We start from the raw sequence: 17,440 nt of genomic DNA, 5'->3' as shown, positions 1-17,440 counted from the left end.
CGAATGTTCTAATTTTACACGCAACTCAGGAAAAAACAGCCTTCAGACTGAGCAGACGTCACGTTGCATAGGAAAGTGAGCAACCAGGGAGAGAGATAGATGAAAAAAATGACTCGAAAGAAAGCGAAGGATATGCGGAGGGGGGATATAGGGAGCTTCGAAACTCCCTCAGCGTGGTTTTAATTGAGAGAGCCATGACTGGAGTGGGAGTTGTGATAACAGAGGGAAAAGGGTTGAGGTGGCCTCCACAGAAGAAGTGCATCATTAACGGATCAGGAATTTCCCTGACAGCCGGCCAGGATGGTGCTGAACGTGCGAACAAGTGTGAATGTGTACGTGCACGAACATGTGATATCGTCTCGCTCAGCCAGACCTTTGACTAAACTGCTGCTGGCAAACCACAGTTTGTTTTTACATGCCGCTTAGAGGTGGGTGTACCTGCCATGTATTTTACCACAAGAATAGGCAGCAAAACTTTGAATATCTCTCAGCAATTCCAGTGACCAGTTCCTCAAGCAGCTATCGTCAGGTTTTAAAATATGCCCATAATGCCTTAAAACAATGGTGACAAACTCGATTCCTGGAGGGCCATAGTTTAACTCCAACCACCTCCAACTTACACCTGCTTAATAGTCTCTAGTAGTTTTGAACACCTTGATTATTTGGATCAGCCATGTTTGATTAGGGTTGGAGCAAACCTTTGCAAAGCTGAGACTTTGAAGTTTAAGACCTTCAAAGTCAGCCAGTTTTAATCTTGGCAAATCAAAAATATATATATTTTACTTTTGCATTTTCATATGCAATATTCATCAGATGGCCTATCAACGGACTTTGCGCAGTCTGGAGGCGTCTGTGGCCACGACTGTGAGATATAAATGCTGTCGCTTGAGAGTTGAAGGTCTGTATCCTGCTATTTGCTTAGGCTTGGCAGACAGTGACAAAACAGGGTGCGACACACACACGCCTCACTGACCCTCTGTGTATACACACACACACACAGCTGATTACTGAACTGCAAACATTCTTCACACGTGAACACCAGCAGGATGGTAAAAGGATGGTGTATCAAAATATGAAAAGTCTGTCATCGATAAGTGAACTTTATGTTTTGCATGTTGTCCAGTTGAAATAAATATCTTCTCATTGACTTTCATTGTATGACAGAAAAAAAATGCAATTATGTTCACAATTTGCGTTAACAATTGCTTTAAATAAACTAATGTTAGTTATGCAACTAATTGTAGAGTTAGCAAGTAATTTTGATTTCTCAACTTCAAATGTTGAATGTTTTTAATACCAAAATATGCAGACAAATAATCTGCAAGGAAGTTTAGATCAGATTATGTTGCATTGAATGCATGCAACAGGGTTATTTAAGGTCGCAGGCTGTGTTCTGCGGTCTGGATCAAAAGATCCGCCTCCACGGAATCCTCAGCACGCGGCCTTGAACGGACAGCCTGACCAGGGGACATGCTCATGCAGTCAACTGTGGGAAAAAAAACACGCAAGTTTTTCCACTTGCGCTTGGTTAATAGCAAAAACGCAAGCCAAAATGACTCAATCACATGCGCACGCGGAGAGAACCGCTCGAAGGCGCCCAGGAGTTTCATCAAGCCAAGAACGGTTTGTTTTGAAGGTGCGTGCCCAAGAGAAAATGGATGCGAGAGCGCGCGCAAAACTACGTGCCGTTTGCATGTTTACTGCAGTTGCGCTGGGACCGAGATGAAGTGCCACGTTTAAGTGTGAACTCTCGTTCTCTTGCGCTGTGAGACGCGCGCGCACACACACACACACACACAAACAAACGGAGCAGCTGCCGCGCTCTGTGTTGAAAGCTTCGGCCGCGCAGTCATGTCATATTTCCGAGCTCTGGCAGCGCCGCGGAGCTGCTCGTGGCTTAACACACACACATACACACACACACACATACACATACACAGTGAGAGAGCGAGGGCTGGCAGCTCAGTGCTCTGCTCGCGGCTTATCTCTCTCTCACACACACACACAGCGAGAGAGCGGCTTCCTGTCTGAGGCTGGAGCACGGGAGGGGAAAGGAGGGGGGACGGAACGAACGAAGGCTAGAAAAACAAGCCGCTGTCGACTGACAGAAAAAAACACGCGCGAACGGAAGGTCTGTCCCCACCTGCTAAGGCCGACGCGAGGGGGTAGAGGGGGGAGATGAGCGAGCGATCGAAGGAGAGAGAGAGAGAGAGAGAAATGAGGAATACCGGGTGGGAAGGATTACATTTTATCTCGCTTCCTCTGACACACACACACACACGCGGATCGGCGCCGAGTGCCCTCCGCTGCGCTCCGCCGCTCCCCCACCATATCTGTGGCGCACGCACAGCCCCGCGAGAACAGCCGCCTTTAACCGATGTCACCAAGCGCATTTATAAAGCCATTAGAGCAGAATTAGACCCCGAGCGCCAGCGGGGAAAATCACAAAGCCCTGAGACTCAGCGGTAACGAGAGCCCACGCTTTCGACAAGCGTTCGAGAAAATCCACCGCTAGCGGAACACTGCAGCTCTCTGCAATCTGAGGGAAAGCTCATTAGGAAAAAAACACTCTAGCTATTAGCCAAAAAGTTTGGCTGTTATTACAATATAGTTTAGCTATTCGTAAACAGTTTAGCTATTAGTAAAAATAGTTTAGCTATTAGCAAACAAAGGCTTAGCTATTCGCGCACGGTTTGGCTATGAGTGAAAAAACAGATATTCGTGTGCAGTTTAGCTTAGCCTTTTAATCACGTCTAAATTAATAAAAGGTTTAACTTTTCAGCTATTTATTAAAGTGTGGCTATTTAAAGCAGGGTTTTACAGTGATATATATTGGCAAATATAAGTACACCCCTCACAAATCTATCTTTTAAGTTTATATTTTAATAAGACGCTACATTATATTTGTGCATATACATTAGATTAGCCAGTACTGAAGCCAAATCTAGAGCTTATCTAATAAAATCATTTATGATAATGGTCCAAAACTATAGTACAACCAAATTAATATTATAGAAAAATATTAAATAATTAAATTTAATATTTTGCTTGACTTTAATTGTTTTATCTTTAAATTTCTAAACATGTTTGGTGACTAAAATATTGTTTTATTAAATATATCTGTTTAATAAATCTGTTTTCCTTTAATGCATCAAAATACATCGCCTATATTCACTGAGAAATGGAGAAAATGATTCATTTTCAAAATGGGCTGTATGTTGATCACTGTACTTTAGCTCACAATTAGATTATGTAGTCTTAAATCGACCATGGTTTTACTACACACTAAATGATGCTAAAATATAGGAACCACATATTAACCATGGTTTGCCACACTTATAATTCAACCTTAATATTTGTAGTAAATCAAATAGTAATCACTGGCCAATAAACATGATTACTACACATTTACTCTTAAATATAATTTTTTTGTAAGGCTGTTAGGAGTATGCAGCCTTTAAAAATTGGAACACACTTTTGTTTTAGTGAAAAATATAATACTAAATTCTCTAATGAAGTTCAAATATAGACCAGATTGATGAATGTAAACAAAAACAATGATCCCAACGCATTTCCTGTTCTACATTTTTAATTCCTATAGCCTCGGAGAATCCAAAAAGAGCCACATATTAATAAACAATGTTATGATAGCTGTTTAAACATGACGTTATGATTGAATTGCCTCGTTATAGCGATGAAATCGTTTGATAACAAGCAGGAAATGTTCATGGGTCAATGACATGATCACATTGAAATGGTCTAAATAGGCTATTCATAAACATATGACTATAAAACATTTTGATTCAAATAACATTTAATGATTACTGTAATATTAGCTTGAATACTACTATTTAAGAACCATTTAACTAGTCACAAATTGTCAAAGTAAATCTGTGTGCAGTTTTGCTATTTTTGATAAAACAATGTAACAAAACCTGTAAAAAAAACTAACATTAGACATCAAATAAACAACAACACACACAAAAAAAAGACATTTCTTCTTTTTCCGAGAGACCCAAAAACCATTTTTTTGAGGTCCAAAATAAAAAAGGCCCCTCATTTTCTGCGGGCCACTAATGGCAGGCGTTAGTTTGCACGGCGAGAGATCGGGAGGTGTGCGGAACGGGCGGCTAATGGCTTAAAACAGCGCGTGTTTAGCACCTTCAGCCGAATGATTAATTAACGTGGAGATTACGGAGAGCACTTGTCAGATCGCTGATTGGACCTTAATGGCAGAGAGCGATTCTGCCTGAGAGCAGAATTACCGACAGAGTCTAGCAACCGCAGCAGAATCAGACTGAGAGAGGGAGAGAGAGAGAGATGGATAGGGCCCTTTCACACACACACACACACACACACACACACACACACACACACACACACACACACACACAGGCGCACACACATAACGATAGGTTTCAATCAGCAGACAAAGGCCAGTTTTGTCTGAGTCATAAAAGAGGGAGGCAACAACCAAACACAAGTGTAAATAAGCAGCGTCGCAACGCAAGCGAGACGTCAGCCCTGGCGGAATGTAATGAAAGAGTGTGTGTGTGTGTGTGTTGCAGTAAAACTCTTGGCTTGAGAGCTAAAGGGAGGTGAAGAAACACAAACAAGCGAACAAGAGATGCTGGGGGAAGGGAACTACACTGTTTGTGAAAGCATGCGATGATGATGGAACCGCCTGACCACTTCAAACACAAAGAACGTAAAGGACACAACCGGAAAATGGAAGGAATGGCGCACAATGGGACACGGCATCCTTAGTTGGTGGAAACAAATCCAGACACACATGGCGTAAACTAGGCGCTCAATTCCGACACCACACAAGCGTGTTCTATTCTAGACCGCACCATGGCATCAATACTAAAGTGCTCCGTAAAACGCAAAAGGAAACTTTCCCTTTCAGTGGAATTCAAGGCACCGCTGCGGAGCGAGAGAGGAAGGGGGAGGGAGGGCCGGAGAAGGAGAGAAATCATGCGCTCGCAGCAGTAATCGCTCATTTCCTGTTCTCCGTGCCAGTCCTTTCAGACGCACTGCCGGAACTAATCCAGCTCCCCATTAATCTGCACAAATTGGACACGGAACGCCGCGCCATTCCAGAACCAGTGGAACCACCATATTTCAGAACTGTGGAATACCGTCAAATTCCAATACCGCAGGGAATCTACTGCACAACAAGTCCTGCTGCACTGCACTACCAGAATACCTTTGTGGCGATACTACGCTTTACTGTACTTCTGGAATTCCCATCGTCTTTCCACAGGTTTGAAATATACTTGCGGTGGTAGCCAGATTGAAACACATTCTTTACCCACGGTACATAAATGGTTAACTACATGTGACGAGTTCAGGTGGCTTTATTGGCATGACTTTTAGTACAGTATTGCCAAAGCATTTCAGCTATGTATACAATATGTACTATATCAGCATCATAAAATTAATAACATGTATCGCAAATGAAAAATAAATTAGAGATGCTCCGATCGATCTGTCGAAGATCGGTATCGGCCGATAATCACATTTTAAGTCTCGAACGGTACTTGTTGATCTGGACGATCTCTTGAACCAATCGCAAGTGTTTGTTTACAAGTTTACAAAAAGATGCACATGCCCACTCGGTTTCTACATTATTAGCACTACAACACAACAAATGAGCAATGTTACCAGATTGCATTGCTAGTCATTTGTCCAACCATTTTTTATCTTTTTTTATTTTTATTTTTGTAAAGCTGCTTCTGACCATTACATGTATGCAACATCATTAATTTATATATCTTAGGTAAGGCGAGATCTCATATTTAAAGGGTAATTGTGCGTATGCAATGGGAAAGTTTGAAGAATCAGAATTAGTAATCTGTATCGGCCGATTACCATGACAAAGAATCGCTACTCAGTATCGGCTGCAAAAATCCTGATCGGAGCATCCTTAAAATAAATTACAGGAAAAATTTACAAAAACAGACAATATCTCAAAAATGGATATTTATTAATAATTAGAATAAAAAGTGTAGATTTAAATAAGGCAAATGAGTTGATTGACCATTTCTAATGGTGTACATATATTTTGCAGCCAGTTTAGACGTCATTTCGTCCTCTTTTTGTAGAATTGTTTAGATAAAGAATCTATTATTTACTTGATCTCTCGGGCTGTGCGCGCTGTTAGCTGTAAAGTCAAGTGGAAAGAACTCATTAATAAAAGAGTAATGCAAAAACGCAACAACTTCAGAAAGCGAAAGTAAAAGCCAAAGTAAACTCCCGGACATTTTAGAAAAAGCGTCTGGAGTCGCCGGATGCATTTTTAAGTCTCAAAAAGGCGCATCTCACGCGAGTCTGTTGTTGACAGTTCTCGTGCACACATAATGAGCAGTACGAAATGTGAGAAGATTTTCCACTGGTTAATCAAACGCGGATGTTTGGTTATCTTTGGCAGATATGAAAAAAAGTGTAAAAGGATGATAATATTGGTAAAAAAAACAAAAAAATTGTCATTAAATATACTTGGGTGGTCGTTAATATACCTGGGCGGCCAGCCCAAGTAAAGTCTATGTGTGCGAAGCACTGTATAATTCATCACTGCCTGATTAAATAAAAAATGCAACAGCATTGGCGGTGAGAATCTAGTTGTCCGTACTCAGCTATATAGCGCATGTGCTGTGGGCATACCAAGTTGGAATCCCAACTTGTAGACCGTTCCTGATCCCATACTAGGGCTGGGCCGATATACAATATTATATCAAACCTCGATAAAATTAATGTCAATAACAATGATAAGCTCTGGACTTTTTTACTCTTCACTGATCTAAGAGCCAATCACAAAGCAGAAAAGTACAACAATGGGAATGTAGAAGTGTGTTTGATATTAGAGATGCACTGAATTTTCAGCCACCAAAGATATATCAGCTGAAAATGTTCCGCCATTTAATAGACCCTCTAATTTTTGTGACTTGAGTCAATGTTAGGGTACTCTTTGAAATCGGGAAGCATTAACAACTGATATTAAAATATAAATCATTATCATTTGTGGACATTTGTGTCATATGGAAAATAATTATTGAGATTGCATTTTTGCCATATCGCCCAGCACTATCCCATACTCATTCCAACTTTACTTCCTATCAATATTCACTGTCATATCATAATATAGGCAAAAATGACAACAACAAAAAAACGTATCAACATGCTTTGTTGCTAAAAAACAAAATATATTGTCGAAAAAAGTGCAGGGATGCAACTGCGCTAAAATGCGATCAATGATAATCCACAAAGCATCAACACAACATCATCTCCTGCAATAAAAACAATGCATTCCAAATACCATTTCAATATAAAAAAAATAAAAAATCAAAGACATGACCAACATTCGTGTTGAACTCATAAAAGGCAGACTAGAAGATCAGAGACGGCATGCGAAAGGTTAAGGTTTTCTGGTTTGATGGAGAAAAAGAGCAAGGACACGATGGAAAAGTGCGAGAAACAGAGCGCCTGCAAAGGCACGGGAATGAATGCGAGCGAGAAAGGTTTGAGTGGGAGTGCAAAAGCCGAAAGGAGAAAGAGATGAGACGCCGCGTATGTGTGTGTGTGTGTGTGTGAGAGAGAGCGAAAGACTGCGTCGCAAGAGGGGGGGAAAAACATTATGTGTGTGTGGACGCCAAGCGATCGCTCTGTGCCTGTCAGGGGCTCTCGCATGTCAGACTCAGTCTCACGCAGAAATAATGAGATGCGAAGAGAGCAGGAAAGGGCAGCCAGAGAGAGAGAGAGGGAGAGAGAGACACACATACACGCGCAAGTGCACACTTACCTCATATCCCAACCGTGCAGCTCTCTGCAGCAGAGTCTCGCCGGCGTTTTTATTGACGATGAGTCTGCGAGCTTCGGGCGGCATGGGCCTGTTGACCGGTGGCTCCGCTGACACTGGAGGTGCGGGGGCGAGTGGAGGTACAGGTACATCCGCAACAGCGCATGGAGGGGTCGGCGATGCTGCAGGTTGGTAGGCAGGAGAAGGGGGATGAGGTTTGATGGGAGAAGACTCATAATTGGAAAGAAGTGCTGGTCGCTTCTGTGCAGAACATTTCACCACCTGACGGGGAATAAAAATGCATTAGTTTTGCATGTACCACCAATCACAACACCACCAACAAAACCCTAAGGCTAGATTTTACTTCTGCGTCAGGAGCATGCGGTAGGCAGGTCCGGAGCAAGCTGAACTGCCGCTCTAGGCAAAGGACGATCACACCGACCTCATGACTGTTGGGTCGCTGATGCTGCCTTCACTATTCTGCCGCCCTAGGCGGCTGTTTAGGTCACCTCTATGGACACACCGCTCCTGACGGTAGGTCAGGCATAGCCTTGACACAGTTCCATATACTTTGTTGTACGTTGTGTAACACACCTCTTAAAAAATGTAACTACATTTATCATGATGATGTGGAGACTAAGATTGCAATTGGTCGGCTTGTAGCGTTGATGAGTGCGAGCGGGACCAAGACTCGTGGAAGAGGAGCATGTCGAGTTCCATAAAGAATCTCCAGATAGATACTTTTGTGTTTACTTTATGATTAAACCCGTTGAATGTTCGTTAGTTCCCGCTAGGGTGTGCGATTAATCGAAATCAAATCACAATTGCGATTTGAAATGTTGCGATAAGCTAAAAATCGCAAGAGGCTGCGATATAAAATATATGTATAATGTAATTCCCCCTTGCCCAGAGCAAATGCGTGACTGCTGTCTGTATGTGACAGTCTTACTAGCCAATTGAGTAAGCACACTTTTGTCCTGCCCAATCAGAAATCCACAACCGAACTATGCGGAACGCCCACAATTAAACAAATAAACTGTAAAGCGCGGACAAGAGGGATCATGGCATCTGCTTCTTCAGAAGAATTACCAGATGAATTCATATCAAAGACCAACAGCATGGGTTGTTTATAAGAGCAGAATTATTGCCACGAAATAAGGAAATACAACAACCAGACCCTAAAAAAGCACGAAAGCGGACTAAATGAGGAGTGCGCCTTGCTAATAAGTCAATTAAAAGTATTTCCAGTGACATGATCTAGTAGCTAGCAACAGAAAAGTACAATTTCAGAGTTGTTTGCCATATGAAGAAACTTCACGAAGACACGAGATGACTAACGCCATAACTCACTACGGTTTGCTCAAGAGAAAAATGAGTGTTTAATTTCTGAATATTTATAAACAATTTTAATAAAAGTTTGAGTTGGTTAATATCTTGTTTAGTTCCTTTTTTTAACCAGCACTTACTGCATTTTAGCAGCAGGAAGCTACGATACAGAATATTGAGCTGAAGCTTGACTACAAAATTAAAAATCCAAATCAAATCGAAATTGTAATATCTGCTCGAAAACAAATCCTAATTGGATATTTTCCCCAAATCGCACAGCCCTAGTTCCTGCCACTTTCTTCATTCACATCACACATATTTCTGGCAAAACCCCAAAACACAGACAAAGAAATCTGACACAGTGGAACATAGAAACCCCACTGCCAACTAGTGTTTCAAAAGTGTTATTGCAGAGTAGCACAGCCACAATGCAGAAGTATAAATGCTTAAAACAGTGTCAGCTACAGGCAAGGTATGCGACGTGAGGTATAACAATCGCTTGACGCAGAAGTATAAATCAGTCTTAAGACTTCATACAGACATTTATGCGGCCAGGCAGGTAAGGTGAACACTCTCTTCAAAGACAAAAGAGTGATAGAGCAGTGCCAAAAGACATGTGCTAATTAATCAGAGCGACACCTTCATAGTGGGCACTGCGGCACAATCAAAGCCAGCCTACGATCTGTAAATCTCTGAAAACTGACGATAGTTTCCACATTTTTTTTAATCACACTAGTGGACACCAGAGCAGGAAACAGTTCCACACCATAAACCAGGAATTAAAGTGTGACTGTCAACAACAGCTCCTCCTCGCACTCGAATACACACTCCGTATGGTCAGCAAGGTTATTTCTGCGCTGCAGTTTAACAGAAACTATTCACACAAGTACAAACAACCCATAAACATGTTTTAAGCCAAAAAAGTGCGCATCTTCCACGTTGCCTATTTTTTGTTTTGTTGTTGGGCTCTAGGCTGCTTGTTCGCCTGCGAGCTGGATGGAAAGCTGCAGACGGCGATCCATCAGCAAGCATGTTCCCGGCAGGGAAAGTTAAACAGGAAACAACGGAAGACTTTGGCTCTCTCCCACTCGCTTTATCTCTACCGCCTTCCGTGTGCGAGTTCTCTATCTGTGAAGCGCAGTAGGGCGGGCGGATGAGAGCTCTGTGTATGTGTGTGCGTATGTGTGTGTGTGTGTCCACGAGTTCATCCGCGCAGACTGAAGGTCGGGAAGGGAGGGGGGTGATCAGGGCGGGAACTCCACCCACCCCAGAGGAGTTTCACAGCGCAGCAGCTGTCAGAGCAAACACACACACACACGCACACACCGATCTGCTAGGTCTAGAACAGTGCGGAGAAAACAAGTGTCTCTAAAAATACGACGTTAATGTCTGAATGAGAGCATACATTAGAGCAGAGATGCCCAAAGTAGGGCCTTTGGGCTACAGTTGGCCCATTGTAATCTTTGATTTGGCCCACCATTTAATCTGAGAAGAGAGTGAGAAGGATGTAAAGGGTTGGGGTGAAGGCCTTTAAAAGAGATCATCATCTCTAATTCGATGTAACCTTTTTTTGTTTGTTTTATTGTTGAGCTACAAAGAGCAACGTAAATACTGTCACTCGACGGATAGAGGACTATGCAGAAGACATCGGTGAGCAAATTAAGGCAAAAACTGGTGTAACTCCATTCGGTTATAATGAATGAGATTTTTTTGTTTTTACCGTAGTAAATTCATTATAAAATACTTAAAAAGTTGTATTAGTTTATATAAAGAAATGTGTTTTTTTTTAAATGTTATTAAATAAATTAGGAAATTACCCATGGCAACTGTATTTACCTTCAGCCCACTGGCCTCAATCAAGTTTGTTATTTGGACATTCATAAGAAAACATTTGGGCACCCCTGGCAAATTTTTACTTTAAAAAGTATTTAATACATAGATATTATTATTTTATAGATATTATTATGGTCACCGTTTATTTTAAAAGTTCAATTCTTGCTGTTAATAAACTATTAGCTATGACTTTTTCCTTAAACTCCTAATTTGCTGCTCCATATCTGTTAGGTTAGTAGTTGGGTTTAGGTATTGTTTCGGATTAGGGATGTAGAATTAGATCATGCCGTTTATAAGTACTAATAAACATCTTAATTATAGAGCAATTAATATAAAGCAATTTTCTTATATATATATATATATATATTATTAAATAAATTAGGAAATTACCCATGATAACTATATTTAATTTCGGCTCACTAGCCTCAATTAAGTTTGTTTTTTGGCCCTTCATAAGAAACAGTTTGGGCATCCCTGGATTAATCAAGATGACCACAACCTCTAATTTGACTTTGAAAAAAAGAGCACATTTTATTATTAAAACTATTTAATAATAAATAACATTTATATTAATATGGTCACCATTCATTTTAAGGTACAATTCTTGTTGTTAATAAACTATTAACTATGACTTTTTCCTCAAACTCCTAATGTGCAGCTGCATAATCGTTAAGGTAGTAGTTTAGGTATAGGGTTTAGGTGTATTGGTTAGGATAAGGATGTAGAATGAGATCATGCAGAATATGTACTTTATAAGTACTCAGGGGGGGATTTAACCAATAAGCGAGGTAAGTGGCCGCTTGGGGCTGGGAAAACTAGAGCCCCCTAATAAATATCTGGAAGTATGAATTCTATATAACTGTATATAGCATCGTTTTCTACCATATTTTGTATGGTGAGAGTTAAACAAATACAATTTTAACGTAATTAAATAAAATTAAATATAATTAATATATATATATATATATATATATATATATATATATATATATATATATATATATATATATATATATATATATACATACATACATACATATATATATATATATATATATATATATATACATATATATATACATACACACATACATATATATATATATATATATATATATATATATATATATATATATATATATATATATATATATATATATATATATATATATATATATATATATATATATATATATGTGCATATATATATAATTAGCAATATAAATAAAACTTAAATAAAAGTAGAAAGGATGCATTTCAGGACTAGGGCCCTATGGCTGGAATTGCTAAGGGCACCCAAAGCCACTAAGTCCACAATTGTAAGTACTAATCAACATCTTCTTAATAGGCAGGTGAAAAGCCACTAAATAATAGTTAGAATTGAAACTAAAGTGTGTATTATTAATTCTATTTATACATTTTTAATATTTAATAAGAGAAAAAAATAAAGATATGCATGCATGCTACTATTATTATTTATGCTTATTAATGGGTACATTATCATCAATATTAATAACAACAACTATTATTACAATTACAATTATTACATTATATATAATAATGACAATAATTTCATGCATTATCATAATGAAAATATAATACATTATTCCAATCTTTACATTTTTTTCAAGTTAAAACATAAAACTTTAAGAATGAACTACAATTATCTACACACAAGCAAACCACCAGGCAGACAGATAAACTTCATGTGTCATTTCTCGAGGACATGCACACAGCATGTTCCTAAAGTCAAAAACGATGCTCACTTTGCAAACCCGCACATGCAGTATTGTGTAAACACTGACACAAATATTGCCATACGACCGCGTTTGTCTGCTGTAAACGGCCTGGACGCGAGGTGTGTTTGTGTTCGGCTGTTGCACTACATCTGTGTGTGAGCAAGAACGCAGGCTGTGTTATTTAAAGAATGCGCAGCGTGTTCACCGGGGAATGATTTTCCTTGACGGAGAGCGAGAGAAAGAGACCCGGCCTTCACTCGTCCCTCCCCCTCGTTCGCGTCCCTCCGCTGGGAGTCTGCCTTTCAGCGCAAGAGGAGGTCAAAGCAACCGCACTTTAAACACACACACGCTATGACCCCCCCCCCACCCGCGTCCGCTGAGCCGTCCCAGAGAGCCGCGGCGCTTCCCTAATTGGGATGATTAACATTGTTGTGATTGGAGACACGTTTTTAAACGGTTCCTTGCGGAGCCCGGGGAGAGCGCTTGGGTCGCGAGCCAAAGCTAAGAGACAAAAGAAAGCACCTCGACCTTCTGCCGCAGCTTTTACCTTGTGCTGGTGGGCGGGGCTTAGCTCGGGACACTCCTGATTGGTGGACTGCAGCAGCATCCTGCGCTCCTGCTGGCTGAGGTGTTTGGTCTTGCACTGGCGCTTGCCCTTTGGCTTTTCAGGGTCCCCGTGGCGGCGCAAGCGTCCTGGGAAAGTGCAGTCGGGGTCCGGAGAGGGCGAAGAAGAGCCAACAGACTTGCGGTGCTCTTTGAGACGCTGCCGCTTGTCAGAGAGGTGGTGAGGGGGAACGGCAGAGGAGAACTTGCGTATGGAGTCACTGCAAAAGCTGTCGGAGAGGGCCGGGATTGCTGGAGAGAAAGATAGAGACAGGGAAATAAGTTAAGATAGTTCGCTGAGACGGTTTAATCAATAATGAAAGCAATTTTTAAGAAAGCTCTGATTGTGTGAGGAATCTAATGTAGTTTGGTCTAAAATGTGTGAACATTTGCAGAAATTTTTACTTAGAAATGAAAAGTATGCGCCGATTTCAAGTGATTTAGGAATGATAGAACAAAAATACTTGATATATTTATATACAATCAAAAAAAACTTCATGAACAGTGTTAACCACTGTTTTTTGTAGACCACTTTTCAGAAGTGGTTACACTGGGGGGAAAATATTTAAATTCTGTAAAATAAAAAAATAAAATCTGGTAAAAAAAATTGCTCAAAATATGGAAAGATGGAAAGAAAAAAGCATTTAACACACATTTGAAGTAGGCACGAACCGATACCACTGTTTTACAAACCGATACGAGTATGAGTATTTTACAGTATGTGCAGTCACCGATATCATGTATCGATTCCGATACTTCTTAGATTTGGTTTCAAAGAAAGTGCGATTAATTCGAAAGTAGGTTTTATTTTTTGCCTGTAGCAAGGACGAACACAAAAACTTTTAGAAGGAACAGAAGGCTATTCCAAGCCAAAAATATACACACATTATTGATAACCCTTCAAATCGATAGACCCTATGGTTTACCGATTAAGCCTTACACTAGTCTACGACTTCACGAATTACATAATTGAGAGTGTGCAGTTTGTTACCTTATAGTCACTCTCTTCACGTTGCATTTTGGGAACGCACAAAACCCTGTTATGCGTGGTTCTTCGTTATATTCACTATATTATTTATTCGTTATGTTATTGAGTCCATATATTCGTAATATTATTCAGTCCTACCGTTTAATCTGTGCTCAGGTAATCCAAAAGTAGGCTACGTGATGTTTAACTATTGTTGGGTCGCAGGTGGATACGATCAACAGATGAATATGCAAGCTTTAACGACTTTCTCTAAAATATTAAGATTTTATCATGACAGACTGCTATAAATACGCATACGCTCATTTAAAAACAAACAAACAAAAAAAAAAAAACGCACAACCATCATCACACAATGTTTCAGAGTTTTTCTACCGACTGAGTTCGTTCTTCCGAGGTAGTCAGGGAATACTTTCAGTGCTGTGAATAGGGAATTGAAACCGAAACTGAAAAGCGCAATGGATGATTTTGTCATTAACAGTGAAAACAGTTTAAAATAGGCTTCTCTGAAACAATTAATGTTCCTCTTTAATTCAATATATAATATTATTTTGTTCTTGGAGCTGAAGCATGTATTGCAGACTTGTTTTGAAGCAGTATACATAGATACATTAAGATTAAAGTCAGGTAGTTCCACGTAGTGAAATACTGCTGAGTGATATCGATGCGTGCTATCAGCATTTCATGTACGATACGAGTATGAGTATTTTAACCTAGTATTGACCCGATACTGGTATCGGCGCATCCCTAATTTGAAGTCTGAAAGCTATATTCCAATAGTACCCAAAAGCCGTTTTTGTGCGTTGTGTGAAAATTTTTTATGTAATTAGATTGAATTAAAATTAGTCAATAATACCAAATAAACATTAAAAACACAAATATTATGCTAAAAGCTTAACTATTCTATGAATATTAAAACACCTTTTCTTAAGATCACAACAAATAATACTGCACAAACCCTTACTTTCATTTAATCAACCTAAAACATGTAAAAACACACAAACAAATGCAAGCGCACAATCTGGGATTTCTGTTTTGTGTTGTTGCTAGCGATTTCATCACAGATGAACCACACAGAGACAAACCAACCACAGTTTCCTGAAGGTCTTGTTAGGTAAATCAGACTGACAGCGGCAGAAGGCTGACCGCGTTAGGATGGATGGACAAAAGACGAAAGAGTTCTAACACACACACACGCATGCACAAGAAAAAAAAGTGATACATCCTTCCCTTCGTCTGCTTTCTATTTTGCCTCACGTGACCAGAGCTGAAGCGAAAGAGGCACGTTTAAGTGATAACATCAAGCGGCAGAGAAGGACGGAAGGGAAGAGAGGGAAAACATGAAAGGGAGAGCAAGATAAGAGAGGGAAATCAAATGAAAAGGGAAGCAACGGCGAACAGAAAAGGAGAAATGACGGACGGACGTTAAAGTGGGAGAATAGAGAGAGAAACGCAGCAGCGAGGGAGAGAGACGATGAAAGGGTGAGCGCAAGGCCGAGAGAGAGGGAGAGAAACCGAGCACGCTCCACATCTGTTCCATTATTCATCATATTCCCCGTTCGGTCGCGCTCACACACACACATACACAGAGGCAGCGAGAGCCCCACCGCACAGAGGAAATCTATCTCACACGCATGCAAGCAAGAACAGAGGACGCCAAAGACAGAAGACCACATGCAGACTACGAAAACACGCACGAGCAACTAGAAAAACACCAATATACAACAACCAGGCGAAACCATTGGATGGTATTTCGCAATTTCAAAACAATCTCCAGTAATCAAAATCATGATTGTCAGAACTTTTCTGACAACATAATTAATTAATACAATTAGAAAAGAAAAACACATAAAAGCAAAGCAGATTTCCTATAAAATAGGTGTTGATTACAGTCCGGCTACTCACTGAAGCTAAGCAGGGCTGAGCCTGGTCAGTACCTGAATGGGAGACCACATGGGAAAACTAGGTTGCTGGGGGAAGTGGTGTAAGAGAGGCCAGCAGGGGGCGCTCAACCTGTGCTCTGTGTGAGTCCTAATGCCCCAGTATAGTGACGGGGACACTATACTGTTAGTGAGCGCCATCTTTCGGATGATACATTTAACCTTTCTGTGGTCATTAAAAATCCCATGGCACTTCTCGAAAAAAGTATATATATAACCCCAGTGTCCTGGCCAAATTTCCTCCATTGGCCCCTTACAGATCATGGCCTCACAATCATCCCAATCCACCGGATTTACTCTATCATCAACTCCACCAATAGCTCGTGTGTGGTGAGCGCACTGGCGCTGTTGACCTGTGGCTGCAGTCAAATCATCCAAGTGGATGCTGCACACTGGTGGTGGTGTGGAGAGACCTTCCTCATGATTGTGAAGCAATTTGGGTGTATGGCCATACACAATAAATGTGTTATTTATATACAAATTACTTACAGTTGTATATATAAAAAAAAGTTAGATGTGTTACACTTCATCCAATGTCGATTCATCACTTTCACACTATAATATAGGGCAAAAGTTTGAAACAATGCATCAAACAAATGTAATTCCAAGTAGGTAAATATAAACCCCACACCTATTTTACTCTTAACCAGAGATGCCCAAACTAGGGCCCGCAGGCCAAAGTTGGCCCTTTGTATCCTTTGATTTGGCCTGTCAGAGGGAATATGATTGGGAAGGGTTGGGAAATGCCTTTAAAAGAGATTCCCATTGTTTGTTTGTTTGTTTGTTTGTTTTTGTTTGTTTTATTGTTGAGCAACAAAAAAAAATGAAATTAAATGTTTCAATCATATGTTGTAAAACAGGGGTCACCAATCTCGGTCCTGGAGGGCCGGTGTCCCTGCAGGGTTTAACTCCAACTTGCCTCAACACACCTGCCTGGATGTTTCAAGTATACCTAATAAGACCGTAGCTGCGTCCCAAATCGCATACTTATGCACTATTTTACGCCATTTTGTAGTATAAATAGTGTAAGTAGTGTGTTCACATTGAAAACTCTCAAAATAATAAGTGCACTTTAATTACCCGGATGATGCACTCATTCAGCCGCTAAAATGAAGTGTGTAATGATGGACACTTCACGCACTCAACGACCGCAGGTTTGCTTACGTAGCGGAAGGGGCGGAGCAATCGGGCGCACATGTTGAATAACTTTATTTAT

At 40.3% G+C, this 17,440-nt stretch overlaps 1 protein-coding gene across 9 annotated transcripts in view; it reads right to left on the bottom strand.

The window, feature by feature from the left end:
• bcor (BCL6 corepressor) overlaps nucleotides 1-17,440 on the bottom strand; it is a 63,762-nt gene that overhangs the window by 16,393 nt on the left and 29,929 nt on the right. For all 9 annotated transcript variants that reach the window (XR_015521095.1, XR_015521096.1, XR_015521097.1 and 6 more), the window contains 2 exon segments: nucleotides 13,244-13,551; nucleotides 7,802-8,080 (listed from right to left, as the gene is read on the bottom strand). Coding sequence is in view for 6 of the 9 variants with exons in the window: in XM_087302518.1 (XP_087158644.1) it covers nucleotides 7,802-8,080; nucleotides 13,244-13,551 (587 nt within the window). In the remaining 3 variants the exon portion in view is untranslated.

The sequence above is a fragment of the Danio rerio genome, chromosome 22, assembly GCF_052040795.2.
Source record: "Danio rerio strain M-AB ecotype USA chromosome 22, GRCz13ab, whole genome shotgun sequence".
Lineage (NCBI taxonomy): Eukaryota > Metazoa > Chordata > Actinopteri > Cypriniformes > Danionidae > Danio > Danio rerio.
This window is presented reverse-complemented; position numbering and strand designations above follow the sequence as displayed.